General features: G+C 40.1%; 1 protein-coding gene across 1 annotated transcript in view; it reads right to left on the bottom strand.

The window, feature by feature from the left end:
• Positions 1-317: 317 nt before the first annotated feature.
• The window catches only part of SPECC1L (sperm antigen with calponin homology and coiled-coil domains 1 like), a 72264-nt gene continuing 52564 nt past the window's right edge, over positions 318-20017 (bottom strand). Inside the window, exons 14-16 of the mRNA XM_082325388.1 lie at positions 11011-11127; positions 10047-10106; positions 318-7886 (exon numbers count right to left, since the gene is read on the bottom strand). Coding sequence (XP_082181514.1) covers positions 7797-7886; positions 10047-10106; positions 11011-11127 — 267 coding nt within the window. The 3' untranslated portion in view covers positions 318-7796. The remainder of the gene's footprint in view (positions 7887-10046; positions 10107-11010; positions 11128-20017) is intronic.

Below are 20017 nucleotides of genomic sequence, written 5' to 3'. Positions count from 1 at the left end.
CTTCAATACGTACCTCGTATCTAGGGTATTCCCCATCTTACCATTTAATCCCCTTTGGGGGTAGGTACCGTAAAGTACGCTGGTACACCTAAGGAGCCACGACTTCCAAAAAATCCTGAGGTTACGCGCAGGCAAATCATTTGCACGCGCTTCTCACCCGTAGCGTATAAACCTCCACAAACTCCTTCCTCCAACGTTTACTCCTGAAAAAAACAGCGTTAAAATACTCCCTTTTGTAGCGGCTTCACTCAAGAAAACAAACACACGTTTTGCTATTTGCAATCTTTATTTCATGAATAATTAAGAAAACATGGCAACATTGGCAAATTGAAGGCATACATACTAAATACTCATACAGAATACATCATGGAGAAAGTAAATGCCCAGATCTTTAGTGGTCCTTGCAAACTAAAAGCATATTGGTCCTCCAAAAGGTTTAGCTTAAAATACGCTTGCTGACCTTTTAAGTTCCAACGATTAACAGCTTGTGCCTTCCAAACCAGAAACGGGGTGAAATACAATTTGAACATACTTCCAGATTTTCCTCAAACCTGTATTTCTCAGCTCTAACCAGAAGCAAACAAAATGGTTTTTCCTCCTTACCTTTTAAATGTATATGCTAATACACCACCCGAAGTATTCAAGACACAAGCACTTCTTGAAACATGTTCAGTTTTATTAAGAACCTGCACATGTACATATACGTATACACACATACGTGTGCGTGTAGATATATGTACGCATACACATTTATATAAAACCCCTCTAGATATGCAAAATGTCTATATATGTCAATGTGTGTGTGTGTAAACTACTCGAAAGGGTTCTGGAAAAGAGAAAAGTGCTTGTTGTCTAGAACAGGAATTACTAAGCCCATACATATACACGCACTGTTAGGTCAGTCTAACAGTTGTGTTTCGAGGGAGTATAAAACCAATACAACTCAGGAAAGCTGGATGGAGGAGAAGAGCTTTTAAGAATCACTTTCTTACATCATCTTTAAAGGCCATGGAAAATAAGCTTTACATTAGCTGTTTAGGAGCTATTAGTACTGGCTGCAGTGTCATCTCAAACAAGGTTAGTCCTTACCCAGCGCAGTGCTGTGAAGTCAGACTGAGACAGCAATAAAATCCTGTTCCTTCATGAAGTCCAGAATCCATCACACCGTGCTGTCAATTCTGCCTCACGCCTGAACTGAAAGCACCCTCGTCCCAGAGCTGGAGGGTACCAATTAATGCCCTTCTGACTTTGATCTGGAGTCGTCCAACGTTCCATGGGATCGCCCATTTCTTCCATACACCTTGGACAACTCTCGATCGTTACTGACCTAAAGTGAACTTACAGTCTGGAGGCTAACTCTATGCTTTGTTTAGTAGTGTTATACTTTCTTTCCATTAGACAACATACAGAAAAAACACTTCTGTTCAAAAAAACCCTTCAGATATGTATAAAAGTGCTACTTAAAAATAGTAAAATTGGCCTTACAATATATGCAAAACCCAAAGTTGCTAACAAACTGAAATGTTGTAAGTCACCAGGATTCATTACTTGAGTGTGTCACGTGTCCTTGTGCCCTCTTTACCGAGCCGATTCCCAAGTAATTATCCTAATTGAACATATACAATAATTGGAAACCAGTAAAAGCCTCCAGAGGAATTTCAACAACGGAACGCAGAAGAGGAGCCTCTTTCTCCCCATTTGTTGGAACAGAGTTCAGAAACAAAACCCGACTATTCCACGATTGCAAACGCAGTCTACTGCCGAAACAGGTTGGTTCCTGAACTGTGGAACCAGGACTGCCAACGGCTCCTCTGCAGCAGGCAACGTCCACTGGGCTTCCTACCTGCCGTACAAATACACCAGCCACACGCCACTAAAATAAGACATCTGTCACTAGAATGAGAATGCATGTAGTATGTCGCTGTGCTGGGGTGCAGCAAGTTTTAAGCCTTGACTTCCCCAACCAACTTGTTCATATTCTAGAACTCTATGCAAAATACAAAAGCTGTAGAAAAGTGCAACAAAACTAGCTTCATGACATTTTTCTTTCAGTTTCCATAAATACAATCTCATAAAAATATTATTAAACAGAAGCATACTTCCCAGCGGAGAACAAACGCGCCACATTTCAGCTCTGAGTAAGTGATTTTGGCTAACTGAAACCCCCTGAAAATAGGGGATTAAAATGAAACCAGCTTAATTGCATCAGGCTGCGGTAATACTCTGCCAAAAGCTTACCCTACCGTTTTGCATCCACAAGTCCTGCTGGGACTGACGGGAACTGTAAGCGCAGCTCTGCGGCAGACAGAGGCCTAAGGGTAAGGAATATTCCAAGTAGAAGATAAATGTCAGTTGGAAGGGAGTCATGTGGTATTCACAGGTTTTACTGGAGTTTCAGTGTGAGGAAATAATCCTATTATCGCAGAATGAATTAATTTATGGAGGCTAGGATAGTGCCTTGTCAAACTGAGTTCACGGGTGTTGCACCCCAAAAACTGGCAAGCGCAAATACGTAAGGAAAAAAAAGACACTCGTGTCAACACCCTAATAGAAACCAGAACTGTACAAACCTTGAAGTTATTTAGCATTAATTATCAAAAGCATACTTGCTACCTATTCCAGATGCTTAACATCATGGCTTTGACAAGTACGAAGTGTCCTACAACACTGATACTGAAATCATAGGGAATACAACTAGGAGAAAGCTTCGATGAATGAAGGAGTGGGAATGCTCAGCAAGCCAGACAGTAACTGAAAACCCCTCCAGCCACTCTCCTTTGAAAGCAGAAACACTACTAGAGATACCTTTCTGAGGAGGGACAATGAAATACATTGCGATGTCTATGAACCCTTAACTCATTTAAGGAGTTGCTAAGGAACACCCGATGGACGGCCCGGGTGCCGCAGGCTCCGCGGGAGATAAGGACGCCACGGGAGAGTCACGCAGCTCTAACCTGTTTTGCCCACCGACACACACCGACTTGGGAAAGCACGGGGGCACGTCCAGACCTCGTGGATGACTACCACGCTTTAACACCGCTTTTCACCAAATCATTTCTCAAACTGGCTAATATTACTGAGTGTTCATACACTAATGCCAGCTTAAAGAAAGGAATTGCAGAAACAGAGCTCAGCAGAACACAAAAATAGAACAGAAATAAATGTTTACCAAGTCAAGGGAAGGACCACAAACAAACTATAGCTAAATCAGTCTGTACACGAACACTACCATTTTAAAATCCTCTTTCTTAGGCCACCTCAGCAAGAGTATTACTCACAATAGGCAAAAAATAGCGTGAAGGTGTACAACGGGATGCCTTCCCAGGAGAATTCTGCCCCTAACAGCTCCTGCTCGATGCAGCCTGCCGGTAAGCTGTGACTCTAGGAGTTGCAAGAGCCAAATAAGAAGTGAAGTCACCACGTGCGTCTCATGAACACAGTTTTAAAGGCTTAACTTCAGCCTAAGCATAGCTACATGCCGGCCACCCAGAGGGGTCGGCTTTGGAAGACGCTGTCACATATCACCTGAAAGCCAGACAGCGTTCCCAAACCGGTCACAAGCACAACACAGAAAGTAAGACAAACACCCAGAAGTTCTGGGTATCTCCAACTTCCCAAATAATCTTGTTTAAAACGAGGCTACAATGAAATTTGTACCCTGGGCCAAGACTGTACAGAAATAGAGAGAATTGAGTAATTTTTTGGTGATGCAAAAGATGCAACAGAATCCAGATGTCTGAAGTGTTGAATCAGGGAACTGAAAAAAATAGATAAGAACTTAACATTGCTATCATTAACAGAAGTGAGATACCAATGACAATTTTTTGTCACAGCTACAAAATCCTTAAGGCAGATCCTCAGCAGTTTAAACCACCGTACTGCATCATTAGAGCAAGGGACAAATTTATTTCTCCTTATGCGTGTAAAACCAGAGTGTGACTGCTGCCAGTGGGATTAATATGAGTTTACACCAAACACATCGAAGCTGAGTTCATTTAGCTCTGGCAAATTAAGGGGCCCCTCACGCATGATGATGGCCTTTACAAAAAAACACAAGCAGTGGAAATATTTTACAAAACCAGAGACAAAAAATTACCAGAAATGCTACATGTAACTTGAGGAATATATTTTATGCAAAAGAGACAAAAATTTACTTCTACATCAGAATATGCTGTAATTAAATACTATATTCTGAATAACCTATCCACAAACACAAATTTAAAAGGGAAAATTTCACTCTCAATTTTTCAGAGGCACGAGAATGAGAGATCTTTGGGAGGGCCACTGAGATTCACACCAGTGATACGAAATTAGTGTTTCTATTTCAATATACAAGACAACCAAATCAAACTGGCTCAAACAAAACCAACTGAAAAGCAAATCAAGTGTAACCCGTTCTGAAGTCACCTCAGTTCTGTTATTTTTAGATACTCCAGATCAAAACTTCTCTGACAGAATTTTCCTGAATAACCAAAATTAAACTTTTCCCTCCCGTCCCTTCTTTTTTGGTAAAGAAACCACCACAACTGGTCATTCAGGTCATTGCTGATGATCTTGCACCCCATGACCACTGGCCAAACCCAACGCACGGCGGGCTCTACGCTGACCTCCCTCGTCGGTGGAAGTGTCTCGCTAAGCGGATCCAGGAGGGGATGTGGCTGGTGCCCCCCCGCCCCTGCAGCTGGCCGCGAGCAACCCCGGCGTACGGCAGCACGGGCATTTGCAAGGCACGTATTAAAATGCAACAATATAAATCGATGATAAAATGTTTGTCCTTTTTTTTAGTACATTCAGAAATATGTTCTGGATTAAAAAGAAAGGAAAGTAAACCAGCGTAAACTTGCACTTCCTATGTACAAAAGAGGAAGCTGTTTCAGGATTAACTATGAGTAGGGACCAAACCCGACAGTAGCATCCACATCCAGAAGAGCTATTGCTATTCTTCCTCTAGAAAAAAAATTAATGCTGTTTGAACCTTCAGAAAAAGCATGTTGTAGAGTGCAGCAGGGCATTATGTTTGGTTTAGATCTTCCATTGCTTCATTACTTCCACTTGGGCAGCTGTGCAGCATCTTATACGTAAAGGCTCAGATACATAATTACAGGAAAACTCTTCATGAAGCCTGATATTCCTTTACAGATATGAATTCAGCAGAAGTTTATCAGACAGATCACACCAAAAAGAAGTTTACAGAGCTCTGACATTCAAAACAAGATCATTTTTATAATTACTAATAACTTTTCTCTCTCTCTGAAGACTAGCAGCTCATTTTTTTAACAGAAAGTAACCGGAAAATGTGATTTCCCCTTTTACAAATGGTTATACTATTAGTGTTATGTCATTAAGGACTAATACAACATTCCAAGTAAATGAAGTTGACCATTGGACAGAAAAAAAATCACCTTAAAGCTCAAATTACCTTAACAAAACAGGTCATGAGTGAATTTAGACCAAGAAATGCTATCCTTTTCATTAGAAAAATATTTTCTTAAAATTTAAGGCAATGAATAAGACAATCATAGATAAGGATGTCTGTTCAGAGGACGAATAGAAGGTTTTTTTAAACACAAATTGGCAAAAACCTGGAATTTAGTAGTAAGAGAGGGACTGTGAGACACCAATAATGTGTATTTCCAATAGGACTATTCTTATTGAAACTTATTTGAAGAAATGAAGTAAACAAAAATTTTTTAAGAAATATACAGGAGAGGAAATTGTATTTCAGACTTTTATTAAAATCTGTTAATGAAGATTTTTCAACTGAAGCCTCTCTTGCAACAATGGTCTTCAGATTACGCCGGCTCTTCAAACGCACCAGCGAATAATCTGAGGGTATCCTAGCTACTTCTAGGGTTCTGAAGAACTGAGAGAACGTATGAGACACCGCCGCTCTGAAAACTTCTCCAAAGGCCCTCATCATGGATTAAGGAGTTATTTTGCAAATTTTTGTAATTCTCACAGGCACATATCAGTGTAAGCATATATTTTTATATAATGCTAGCTGCTAGAGACATGCTGAATTATTACTCTTCACACGGGCTATGTTCGTCAGATGATCGGTTTTTAGATTTGGCAATAATTTTGAGTTAAATCTGTGCTTTTATACCATAATGAAGTTTCACAGATGCTAAGCACAGTTGCATCCACTGGGTTAACATCTGTGACATTCAAACTGTCCATAACAGTCTTAAGAGCACCATAGGAATGGCAGATTCATTTTCTTTATAACAGGGTTACTGTGTTGAAGGAGCGTGTGCTTATAAATAACAGTTGTTACAGAACTCACTTCTAAAGTAGGCTTCTGCTTAATATTAATGAGAGATGTTCAACTGTGGCTTAACTGCTGATAAGTATTCAGAAAAATAAGAAGCAGAAGCAGTGACAGAGTGAAGTCTTCCCTTGATTTGACAAACAAGATTACAACAAGCAGCTTATGACAAATGGATCTATGAAATCGTTCTGAGCCATTCACACCCCACACGAGGCCCTGAAGTGCCAGGATGTATCAATTCAATGACCGCTAAGGCACTTACTTGAACTCTTTTGCCCGAGAGCTGTTACATGAATTCAGGTACATTTTAGGAAAACAGAAGTTGAGCAGACTAAAGTTTCTCAGTTCCTTCCTTGTGACAGTGAGTCACTTCCACGCAATATTCGAGACTACAGGGTATACACACGTTACATCAGTTCCTCTATAGTTCTTGTCAGAGAACATCTCACCTTCTGTCAGTCAGATGAGGATGTGCAAGATAATGAAAAACACACAGAAAACATGGCAAAGCTGGATTGTGAGACAAACTACTTCATTATTACGTCTTACTGAGAGTATCTTCTCTGCAGAGGAAATGCTATCCCAGTTCCAAAATTCTACCACAGAAATCCATGACGTATGCTCGTATTGCTGTAGAGTAAAGCCTGGGGCAGCTGTGCGCGCTATACAGGCAAAGGAGGAAGCGGGGAAAGAACAAGCTGTACAGCGTTGATTATTGATTCGTTTCTGTTAGAATGGAAGCACAAGGAGTTTGGAGAGATTCCTTGAAGTACAGCGTACCCTGAAAACCAGGAGCTGTATGTGCTAGTCTTTACAATCCGTAAGATAAAGTTGGAAGCCACATCACTGTGACAGAGGTAGGCTTATAATGAAGCTTTAGAATGAAGAGTTCTTCCGTGCCAGATTTTTTCAGGTATTGAGAGCACTTTTCCACTCAATTTGTCATTACGGAACAAAAGCTTGTTTTCCTAGAATATTGTGCACATTTTAAAGGAGGGAAAATAGCTGTAAAGGCAGTAACTAAATTACCATCGAGAACTCTACTGTATCGGGGTGCCATATGCTGTGGGTAGAATATTCAGACTGTGGTATCAGGATGCTACAGAAAGTTCAGTACTACGATGCCATGTTATCCTTTTCCTTCTCAAAGCTGTAGCTGTACATTCAGTCTCCTGTATGCTAGAGGATCCATTCATCTCACTCTCCTAGGGAAGAAAGCTTCAGGAAGTCTGGCTGGAAAGGCAGCACGTAAGTAGTCCAGGCTCTTGAGGCTACATAATTAATCTGAATAGCTTAATAACTTGGGTTGTTCCCAGCACTGTGGCAACAAGTTCTTGCTTTTCAACAGTCGTTTCCAGGCTTAGTAGCTGAAGCAATCTGAGGCAATCCAGGATAGTGTCACTGAAGTTTGAGGGGACTCAAATGTTGCCAGTTTTCAGTGAAATGGGGATTAGCATTTCAGTCAGATTTCCATCTCGTAGCTCGTGTTGGTTCTATCCCATGGGTCTGTTGACTTATTAGGGTTTCAGGTTTCAAAGTATTTGTAAATTGCTGTAACATACAGCATGACATTCTGCCAGTCTGGACGCTCCGTTCGCACCATTTCATTGATGTCCTGTCACAGAAAACAGATTGGTCAACATCAGGAATGATACCCTTGCGAGTCACGTGGCAGCGTTTTTACAAATTCCTAGGAATGGTAAATCCGTAAAGTTTCCACAATTTGAAGTATTGATGAAGAAAGCTCTGTTTTCTTCCATACATCTTTGTATTACTTACAAAATGTAAACAACTATGAACAGCATACCTGTAGATAGTTATTTTGTTGACTTAAGATCGAATGTCTAATGCCGTGCATACTTGAGTTGACCCCACTTAGTACAATTAGTATAGCAGTCAAGGTTTTAGTGTACACGTACCCTTCCACCAGCCTCGCAAGTCAATGCAATCTGCCTAGGAACTGTGAGTCACAGAAACAAGGCCCAGATATTAACTGAAGCTCAAGTTCGAAATTCATATCAGGGTAAGAGCCAAGCATCAATAAATAATTTAATCTAATTTTACAGTAGACTACTGAATTTTAGATTACTTTACATGTATTTTTGAGTAAAGAGGCAAGGAAGAGGGAAGTTTGCTACCAATTTGGAACATCTAAGAGACGAAGCAATCAGTGTCTAACTGATAGGCCAGCTCACAGGTATTTCACAGTAACAGTATACCAGATTGTCATCAGTGAACAAGCAGGGTAAACAAAGCCTGATCTACCCTTTTCAGCACGTGTACAAAGGAAAACACAGTGATGTAGTTTCTAATAATTTTTGTTTACTGTATGGGTCTCTTTTGTAAGCTTTGGGTCCAGGAACCTCCACAACTCAAAAAAGAGAAAGCCCTTTTTTTTAATTCCCCACATGGAAGTAGCTGAACGCTTTCTTATTCAGGGAAGTGATAACTTCCCCTTACGCTACCACTACTATTTACATACAGTAGTTTTCACACCCTTCTTCGCCCTCCACCCATGCAATATGGACAAGGAAAAAAATCCACAAACATGCACATCGTACACACTGCGTATGTAGGTGTGTAAATAGACACTAAATCCTTCAGATGGATACAATTTGCACTTGGAATTCTTTTTAGACTATCTGTAATTAAGTACATTACAAAAAGAGAGGACAGACAGCAACCATTTGGCCTAAAGCTGAATTAGGCAGGAATTACTGCCGTTACTTCCCACAATCTCGTTCCTACGTCGGCACCTGGTAAGAAACTTCCACGTTTCAAATCACTGACAAAGTCAGAGCACCAAAGCCCAACAGTTGCACTGCTATTGTCAGCAAACACAATGCTGGGGGGTAAAGGCTCTGATAAGGATCAGGGAAAGTGTTATTTTTAAAAATGTCTGACTTTTTGTTGTATTATTAGTTGCTAACTCTGGCAGCTTTGTTAGAATTCAGGTTACAAAAGTATCACTTAAGTATCATTTCTGATACTGGCAATTTTAGCTGGATTTTTGTGATTATTCACAAGGGCTTGGGATACTCCCAATTCCATACCTTCAGAAATCTTCCTTTTCTAGTAAATACTATACTACTGAAAATTAATTATTTCAAGCTAAAATTTATATAAGAAAGCTTATTATAAACAATGATTGAAAAAACTTTCAATTATTTACAATGATGACAAATGAAAAGTCTAAAAGTAAGAGTTAAAATCTTGACTCTCACATTACACTGAGCAAAAGAACAAATTACATAGCTTGATTTGTACCCCCAGAATTCCAAAAAAACCAAATAATTTGAAAGTAGGTCAAAGACAGGAGAGAATGAATGAATTCTTGAAGACTGTATCACGTAACTATTTCTCAAATTGTTCTCAAACAAATCCACTGCCTTTATTATTATTTCTTATGATATTGAGAGATGAGTTTTGGTGAATCTTCCTTTTATAGCTTAAGAGTTTATCTGCTATAGGCTACCGTGCTGTTGCCTTTGCTGCAGCTGCCGGAGCACGGGTCTGTCTCTCAGTCACTATTTAACACAAAACCCATGTAAGCTTAAGTGGCTGACGACAGAGGGTTTACTAAACAAAGCCGCTGAGGTAGGGAGTATCTTTTATGTTTTTCAGTCAAGTATCATCCAGGGGCAATGACCTCTAGCTGAGCATATCTGCTGCTATTTTTAAGTACAAAGCATCAAAATCTTTCAAAAGTACAAATTAGAATAATTTGGTTTTTATAACTGGGACGTAATTCCTTCAGTATGCATTTAAAACTTACCAGAGTAGATTTGATGCCAACACTTTCAGCTGCCTGAAACGCCAAAGTGAAATTTCTTCTCTGCATGAGATATAAAAACATGTTAGGATCCAAGGGAATACTACTTCAAACATAATCAAGTGGTGTTATGAATGGTCATAGCAGTGCTGCTCCTTTTCCTTCAAGTGGAGTCTATAATTTGACCATAGTAATTTAGAAAGAGCCACAGGAATGAACAGGTCCCAGTATCATCCAAAAATTTATGGAAAATTTTTATTAATTCCTCATTCAGAAGATAATGCTGAAAAATCATTGTCAGTGAAGAATGACTGAGTTATAAAATGCTAAAATTATTTATTCTTTATAAGGCATAAATTAAAAAATCTCTTCAGGTGTTAATGAAATATTCTTATACCTTTTTAGGAATTGTCATTAATCATACACCTCCAGATAACACACCAGTATGTATTAACTAAAGCACACTAGAATACATACAGACTACTCTGCAGTCTTGACATCTTCTAGTTTACCTTTATTTGATACATATCACTTCAGAGTATCACACTTATCAGTATGAGAAAGTAGCATGAACCAACATCCTCGTGATATTGAAAGAGATGAACAAAACATGTCAAGATACAAAGTTGATGGATTTAAAATCTTTAAGCTTAAACACTCCTTGCTTCCAAAACCCGAGCTGAAAACACTTCCCAACTGTTTGCGTTAAATAAAATGCCTCAGACTTAAATTTATGTCCTTCTGTTATTTTTTTTTCTTACATCTGTTCCAAAGTTCCGTTTAACCCAATGATCTCATAATATTAAAATGTTATAATAAGAATAACAGCAAGGTAGTTTGAAATGTTTCAATTATGATTCCTAGTAATATTGGGTTTTTTAAAACTCAAATTTGTTCATTCTTCTTTATTAACCCATATCAATCATACAGTCTCGCAGTCCCAGGAATGGGATTTTTAATGTCGTACCTTATCCTGGCTGTTTAGTTCTTGATAGGGAATATGGGCTGGGAGGTACGTATGGAGGACTGCACAGAAAGCCAAGCCATCATTCCAGCTACTGCTGAAGTTTGTTATGTCGATATTCTTGAAGGAAAAAAATATAAACAATATTAAAATCATAATCTAACAAGTACCAGTTCTATCAATCCACCAATACTTGTGGGGTTTTTTGTGGTTTGTCATTTTGTTTGTTTGTTTGTTTGAATACCTTTGAAGAAATCAGCAGAGAAAGCAAACAGCCTAATACTAAAGTTCTGTGGTAAGAAACCAAAATCCACTACTACAGAGAACAAAAAAAAAAAATTAGTGATAAGACAGTCAATTATCTTGTATATGAATTCAAGGTAATATTAAGCTCCCTGCCCCTGCCCCCTTCCAAAAGTGCGAAACATGTGCTAAAAGGTGCAAAATGTTGTGCTAGAGAGGGTAAGAGTACAGATTTGGTGCAACTGTACACACCGAGATAGAAAAGCAAATGAGTTAGAGATGTATGCCTAAAATCCCTGGAACAGACCATGTGGTAGTATCTCTGTTAATGTAAGATTTTACTTTTCTGCTTCTACTGCATTAATATCCAGACAAAATTTCTAACTGATGAGGACAAGTATTTCCTCTTCTAAACAAACCATTTCTATACAGCAACTTATGTGAACAAGATCACAAACAAAAATTAAGTTTCAGTTGGAAATAAAGATGTTCCGACAGATTTAACACTGCCACTGGCAGGGAATCATTATCTGCGGGACTGGCATTGAAATTGAAAAATGCAGTCTTGCACTCTTGATCTTTTAGTTCCAGCAGGAAACTCAGTGGCACTGGCGAACGCATCTCCCGAGACGGTATGTGTTATTGTAAAAAGAGCCAGCCCAGTCCAAAAGAGTTATGAAAAAGATGCCTCAGTGACCTTTTAAATTACTGTATACTTGGCTGTTGGCAGTCAAACAATGGTAAAGAGGCTAAGTGGACAGCAGTCAGTTTAAACTTTAATTAAGAAACAGCCAGTAACAACAACTCACAGTTTACCTTTTAGACCTTTATGGAGAAATATAAATATGCTTTAATATCTAACTCACTTAACTGGGCTTAAGCAGAAGCTAACCAGCTCCCCTACTTCGTTTTTAAAATTTTAACGCAGCAGGAACTGTAACCTCCAGCCACTGAACTGCAGAACCACAGTCACACAAGTCACCCTTCCACCTGACAGCAATTTAATAGTCATCACCTGTCGGCGACAAGACACTGAACCTTGTCATCCCCCCCGCAGAAAAATCCACCCGGAATCAGCGTTACTGTGCCACACAGGCTGGGAACGAAGGCAGTTGTATTTCTTGTCAAATCAATGATGTGGATTAAAACGGAAGACAACTGCAATCCCCTCTAACAGAGGAAAAAAAACAAAACTACAGGCAATTTCTAGAAGAATGTGAGGGAAATCTCCGTTTCCTGCCCAGCTTTAGCACTTTTTATACAAAGTCCACCAAACGCGGGCCCAGGCCCGGTGACGTGAGCGTACGTGCTGGGGCTCACAATGCCCAGGGCAGCGGCCCGAGCCTCGCCGGCCGGCCCGCTGCCGGCGCGCAGACGGAAACGTCTTTGTTGGAGACCCCCAGTCTGTGGGAACGTGCTCCTCGCACAGCTTCCTCAAGCCACAGGGGTGGGAAAATTTAAAAGCAAAAGAAAAAAAAATGAAGCTCTCCCTTCTTTCTCCTCAAGAGAGACAGGAAGTTGGATTTAAATTAATGCTGGGTTAAAACTTTTTCAGTGTAACTTAAATTAGGCAAACAAACACAACACAGTACAAGGCTTTTTGTTTCAGCAATAGCGTGGCCAGCAGGACGAGGGCAGTGACCGTCCCCCTGCGCTGGGCACTGGTGAGGCCGCCCCTCGAATGCTGTGCTCAGCGCTGGGCCCCGCACCCCAAGGCGGCCATGGAGGGGCTGGAGCGTGGCCAGAGCAGGGCAGCGAGGCTGGGGCAGGGGCTGGAGCACAAGGCTGGGGAGGAGCGGCTGGGGGAGCTGGGGGGGCTCAGCCTGGAGAAGAGGAGGCTGAGGGGAGCCCTCATCGCTCTCTGCAACGGCCTGAAAGGAGGCTGGAGCCGGGGGGGTCGGTCTCTGCTCCCCAGGAACAAGCGATGGGACGAGAGGGAACGGCCTCAAGCTGCGCCAGGGCAGGGTTGGGTTGGGTATGGGGAAAAACTTCTTCCCCAAAGGGCTGCCAGGCCCTGGCCCAGGCTGCCCAGGGCAGGGGCTGAGTCCCCATCCCTGGGGGGGATTTAAAAGACGGGTGGATGTGGTGTTTGGGGACATGGTTTAGCAATGGACTTGGCAGTGCTGGGTTAACAGTTGGACTCTATGGCCTTAAAGGTCTTTTTCAACCTAAATGATTCTATGATTCTACAAAAAAAGGGAAAAAATACCAGATTGTTATGGCCAATAAATTCCTACTTGTGCCTGTTTACAAAGTGACGTAATCCAGTAATGCCTCAGATCACATCTGTGTCACTAAGACGGACAAAGGCAGGGAGAGGGGCTTTTTCTTGTGACAGTCATCTGTGGCAAGCTAGTTATAAAAATCAAATATGAATGCCCATGTTTCCTTTGCTACACAATCTACTGGGGGAAAAAAACCTCAGTCCTGTTTTCACCCCTTGGCTGAAACATTCTCCCTCCTTCCCCAGGATGGCCAAGTGCCGTGGGAAGGGGAGGAGACAGATGTACATGGGCATTGCCACAGTTAAGTTAAACACAGATCTGCTCAGACATACATGCATGCATCGAGCCAAACTATTAAGAAAAAAAAAATTGTACTAGCATTAGCAAACTTTTAAGTCTCAGGACTACAAGGACAGGTATGACATTCCTTATTAAAGTAAGGAGGAATGCTGAAGCATTGCTGAATCTGATTAACAGTTCCTAACACACACGTTTCCAATCTAGTGACTTAATGCTGGATATAGTTCCAGCAAGTACCTGTTGAATTGGTATTATTGCAGAATACACTGTTTACCATAGACCAAGAGTCCATTAAAGTCAGTCACCAGTCACTGTACAAATAAAATAAAGTTTGATAGTACCTGGCCTCAGAGAGCTTACAATGGCTTTTTTCTCTCTCAGGTTGCTCGACATATTTCAGAGGAAGCACAGCAATATTTATGTGAAAATTGGAGAGTTTGAGCCTGAACACCAGTATCACTGAAGCACAGATGAGATCTCAGTACTGAAAGAGGGATGGAAGGGTAGAGAGTCTTCGAATTGAGAACAATAGCTTATATTGGAAATGAGAGAGCACAGAGAAAGGAGAAGCAAACAACACAATACTGTTAAAGCAATGAGCTGGAATAGCCATCTTTGCAACAGTCAGGATGGACATCAACAGGCAAGAATGCATTCATCACAATTAGAAAATAGGATGCTACAGTGATGTGGATGAGATCATCAGAACCTACACCCGCGGTCTGGCCCTGTGGATGAAGGAGGAAGACTTGCGCTCAGAATATAGAAGAAAGAAATTGCAAGGTATCAAAACAGTCTGGACGAGCTAGAAAATAGATCTATTGGACAACTGGGGCTGAAGACAGAACTCTTCACGTGATTTAAAAACCAGGAGGAGTGCTCACCTCCAAAATCTAGAGACATTTTTCATGGTTTTATAAGTATATTCCTCACCCCAACACGTGAGTGAGAAAAACAGGATAAGGTTGTGCTGAAAATGGTAGATGAAACAAAACCAAGAGAAAGTCATCTTCCCTTAAACATTATAGTTGTATAAACTAAAAATTTCACTTTAATTATTAGTAGCATCCAAAGAATGTTGAATTTTGAATATAAACACTGGAAAAAAGGGCCAGTTAAAAAAGTTCACCTACAGGTTTGGTTGGTTCTCAAAAATAACTTGGAATACCCTACTTTTTAAACATCTTCCTGTAGGGTCCGGCTTTTATTATTAAGACAACAAGCAGAAAACGAACCCATCAACGAAGAATCCTAATGTATCCAGAGAAGCCGAATTAAATACAACGGAAGGAAGCAATTAAAAGGGACTGGTTTCTGTTTCCAGTTCCTCTGAGCATTATGAATTATTATTACCTCTCAGACTAAAAAAGTATAATGTTGGTCAGACACTAAAAAAAAAAAAAAAATCTAGAAACTGGACAGACTGTCATTTAAACTGAAAATTTAATTTTTTATGTAGGGCTTTGAGCACATAACTAGCACATTTAAATACAGCACAATTTTATTTCCCAAATGCTTTTAACTACTTGTGGTTTTTTGAAAAAGCTTGGTCAGTATAATGAAATCAATCTTGCATTAAGCTCTTATTTCTCAAAGAATTGACGGTAAACAGAACATCAGCCTAAAATCTCTGACATAATTTCTTCTTTGTTACTGCTTTTATTAAGTAATTGGCTCTATTAAGAGAATTCTGCTGGAATCTAATCCGGAATTTTTCTTCAAGCCATTTCAGACCACAAAGTATTAAAGCAATGGAAGGACATACTTTCAGATAAATTGTCAAATGAGGAATAAGCCTTTCTAGAGATAGGTGAACTAGAAGGAGATTTATCAGTCCTTGTCTATTAATGTTTAATACTTAGGATGGGAGTGAAGTCACCTCTAGTGTTTGGGAGAGATTTCTTTAAAAAAAAGGCAATTCTAACAAGAGGAGTTAAGCCACAGGCTGTTGTCATAAAACAATCTGTGGAAGACAATTTCCAACCAGGAATAAAAAACAGAGTTAGAAATTTGTAAGACTTCTCTAGGGACAGAGCATAAGAATATAACATTTTGCATAATGAAACACACCGAATTCTGTAGTCCATTCTACAGCCATGACAGAGGGGAAAAAAAAGATGGGAGGGGAACACGCTGGTGAATCCACAACCAAAAAGCATTTCAGACATGACTCAGGCTCCCATTAAACTGCAAAGTGCAGAGCAGGAGCAGTCACCACAAAATGAGTATTCCCTTGCGCTCACAGAATAAAAAAGAGTAAGAAGATTCTTCCCGAAACAAGGTTGAAATGTAATTGGAACAAAACAATCCATCAGCTTCGGCTGAAATACAATAGTGGTTAAACAGTAAATGAACTGGATTGAACATGAATCAGAAGCGCACCCTTGCAGTGAAGGAGGCAAGCTGTATCCTGAGCTGCGGCCCTAAGAGCGCGGCCAGCAGATCGAGGGACGGCATTCTTACGCTCCACTGGGCCCCTGTCAGCCTACACCGGGAATGCTGTACAGAGCTTTGGTCCCCCAGTCCAAAATAGCCAGTGAAGAATAAAAAACGGTCCAGCAGAGAGTTACCAAGATGATTAGATGGTTGGAAAACTTGACAGATGAAGAAAGGTTGAAGGAATTTGGTTTATTCAGCCTAAGATTCAGGAGAGGTGTAATCAGCGTCTTCCAATGCCTAAAGGCAGTTACAGAGAAGAGGGAGGTACTCTCTTCACAAGGACACGTGGTGTCAGGACAACACGCAACAGGCACAATTTCTTTCCGGGGAAATTCTGTCTGGATATAAGAAAAAAAAGTCTTCACCATGAAACCATTAAGCGTTGCAATAGGTTGCCCAGAGAAGCGGAGGAGTCTCCCTCACCAGAAGCATTCTAGACTGCTTGACAGGGCCCCGCACAACATCAGTCTAAGGTCTCTCCCAACCTATGACTTTTCTAGAATTCACAATTTTAAAGTGTTTTTAACCAATGTAGTGCTAATTTTCAAATTGTCTCCTATTGCTTTTTGCAATAAACCTAAATTAACTAAGGGTCTTCTGTAATGTATGAAAATACCCTTTTTTTAAAAAAGCAATAAACAGATATGGACTATTATAACCCAGTGATTCAACTCCCCCCCCGCCAAAAACTCCACAGCTAAAAAAACCCTGCAAACACCAAAAAAAACCCCAACTATAGAAACTATGGTTTCTAACTTATAGTTACAAACTAATAACAAGGTTATTTTAACTCTCTCTTCAGCGGACAAATCCACAGCTGTCTTCAATCTCCCTGAACTACGTACATGACAATTTGAGCGGAGGAGCATACTGCATAGCAGCTGTTTCTTCCTCCCTTGCTCTGCACAAGGAGAGGTTCCCACATCCTAACTCGGTTTGGCTCGCAAATGAGTTAGGACATGGAGAAAATAAAAACATGTGTCTATGTCTCTGTTGTGTTAGTTAATGAAATAAGTGGGCTGAGGAAGCAAAAGCATTAATAGGATTCTGTACTATAATATATTAAACCATTAAAACAAGATTTGAGGTTTAAGTGTACAGATCTTGGCAGGTTTCTTCCCATGGCAGAAAATTACTATTAAAAAGCTTTTAAAAGCTTTTAAAGACACATACACACCCAAAAGAGTATCCATTTTAAAAAATCAGAAGGGTAAACTACAAAATAACTGCTATCCAGGCTCCATTGAATCAGGCTTCACCGATTCTCAAATCCCAGATTAAAGCCAAGACTATGAGTACTCCCATAAATATTGCCGGCTAATATTTCTTTCCATACAAAAGACATGTTATTTTTCAGTTTTGGCACAAAAAAGAACCATAAAGGAGCAGTCATTCTCAAAAAACCCAATAATAGCTTCAGACATTAACATTTGGAGCACTTACAGAGATACAGACAGCTTCATAATTTATTCTAAATTTTGTTGCAATTAAGTCTAACAAGTTGACATTTCTCTTCTATCAGAATCCAATCCAAACAGAAAAAGGAAGCATGTCCTTCCTTAACTCAACAATTTTTGGCTAAAGCATCACAGCTTAACCGAAGCCGAGCAGTGCTTTGGCAGGCTGACCGCCTTGGTGAATCAACCAGACAGCACCAGGAAAGCACGCGCGCCCTGGAATCCCCATCTGAGCACAGGCTCACCTAGGCACACAGGCTCGGCCTCTTTTTGTGCTTTTTTAAAAATCAGTATAATACTTTGAGTAGAATACGATCTAGCCTAGCGTTGATAAAGACATGCATAAAAGAACAGGTTTAAAAAAAAAAAGGCAACCCGAACCATCTTTTACCTTTAGCTTTGTTATTCCACGCTTATTACTTGAGTACAAATGAAAGCATTGCTTGATTTCCAGGTACGCTCAGCACAGCAGTAGGCACACACATTCATACTCAATCACACTGCGCAATCACTCAACAATTTTATTGTTTATTGCTGCCACGTAGGTAAGAAGTTTTAAATTTTTTGTAAGACGTGTAGCTTTGATCTGCACAGGAGGTAGAAATTAGGCGGTCTTTCCAGAAAAAGCAGCATTGCATGAATTAGAGGACAGGTGCTACAAGGCTACGTTAGGGAGGTCTTCCAGTATATCTGTAATTAGGAAGCGTGGAAAGCTTAAAGAAAGGTTAAAAAAACCCTTTAGTCTATTCTTGCTGCTATCTTGTGACAATTGCTTTTTTGGTGTTAGACTTCTGGAAGTGAATTCTCTCTCAGAATGCTGACAAAAAATGGAAAATAAATTGAAATATTGCTGTAGATAAGGATGGGTAAGGATGTGTGTATCCTGTTTACTGGTCCCTTCTCAACACGAAACATGCACGCTCACGTCCTTTTTGGACTTTCATTAGCTGCGTACTCAAAACGACAGTAGCTGTGTTCCAGCTAGGGTAAATGCTCCCTAGCAGCTGGACGGGATTACTTGGTGCTTTGAAGGTATCTGGAATTTATGACAGTTTTATGACACTGCACATATTTTGGAGGAGCCAGGGGGATTCTCTTCTCTCTGGAAAACGCAGCACTTGGCGCTGTGCTCTGAATCAGCATGTCAGATCCTGAGTAAGCTGACACATGATCCAATTTCAAGTATTTTGTGCCTGTTCATCTGAAAAGTAAAGGTGATTCGCTCCTGCTTTATCTAAATGCTTAAAAAAAACCCTTATCTTCAGAGAGGAACTCTCCTCTTTCACGGCTTAGGGATCTGTTCAGCCCTGAATATAATTAAACTCAGTAACTTTGTGAGCTCAGTGCTGCCTAGACTGAGCAGGCGCTAGATGACAGTTAATACAGAACCGGCCTGCTCTTAGCTCTGCGATGACCTTCTGCAGATCGCCGTTCTCCAGACCGAAGCTTCAAGGAGAAATTCTGCTTGCAAACAACATTCAGACAGCGTGCATATTAAACCCAACAATATAGGAAGAGAAAAAGCCATACTGTTTTTTACATCAGTAAGAATTTATCTTATTTTCAGTGGCTATTTTAACCTTATTTTTTTACTGAGGAACCCTTTAAAAAATATACCAGATTTGGAACACAGTTAAATATTGTTTCACCACTACATTTCAAGAAATCTATTCATTCATTCCCTTCCAAATTTGCTTGAATAAATCAAGAAAACTGTACGATGAAGTAATTTATCATAGTTTTTTTAACAGGGTTAGGTATTGGCTTGTTTATCATAATGCATTCACAAACGAGAAAGTCTTAAGATTCCTTTAAAAATTCTGCTATGTGGAACTATGTATTTGTCAGAGGTGGAAAGCACAGTTTGGCATAAATGTTTGTGAATGCTTGTGATGGGCTTTAAATAAAATCCTTCCACTATAACGGGCTGAAATTAGAGCTTCAGCACACTATCATCTTTGAATTATTCAGCATTCACAAAATTTCAAGCTTCTAAAACAGAGATACTTAAGACTTTTCATCAGAAGCTTGAAAGTAATTTCCTAGAGGGGACAGGAGAGCAGAATTTATTCGTCTTCCATTTTATTTGAGCAGACCAAAAAAATACTAGTTGTACCAAGCAATTAAGCAGTACTGTATCATGTGAAGCATCGCGTGAATCAAGGAAACCTCCTCTCTGTGAAACAGTACAGACCTTGCTGCGTTAGTTTTGGGTTTGTTTTCTTCTTTAGTATTTTCAACACAGAGAATAAAAAGAAGCTCAAGAACTACAGCTGGCCTCCAAAGAGGGTAACATTCAATCCTAGGCTGTTGCTCATTAATAAGGGTAAGCCAACTACATCATAC

This window comes from Platalea leucorodia (genome assembly GCF_965183815.1).
Source record: "Platalea leucorodia genome assembly, chromosome: 12".
Lineage (NCBI taxonomy): Eukaryota > Metazoa > Chordata > Aves > Pelecaniformes > Threskiornithidae > Platalea > Platalea leucorodia.
This window is presented reverse-complemented; position numbering and strand designations above follow the sequence as displayed.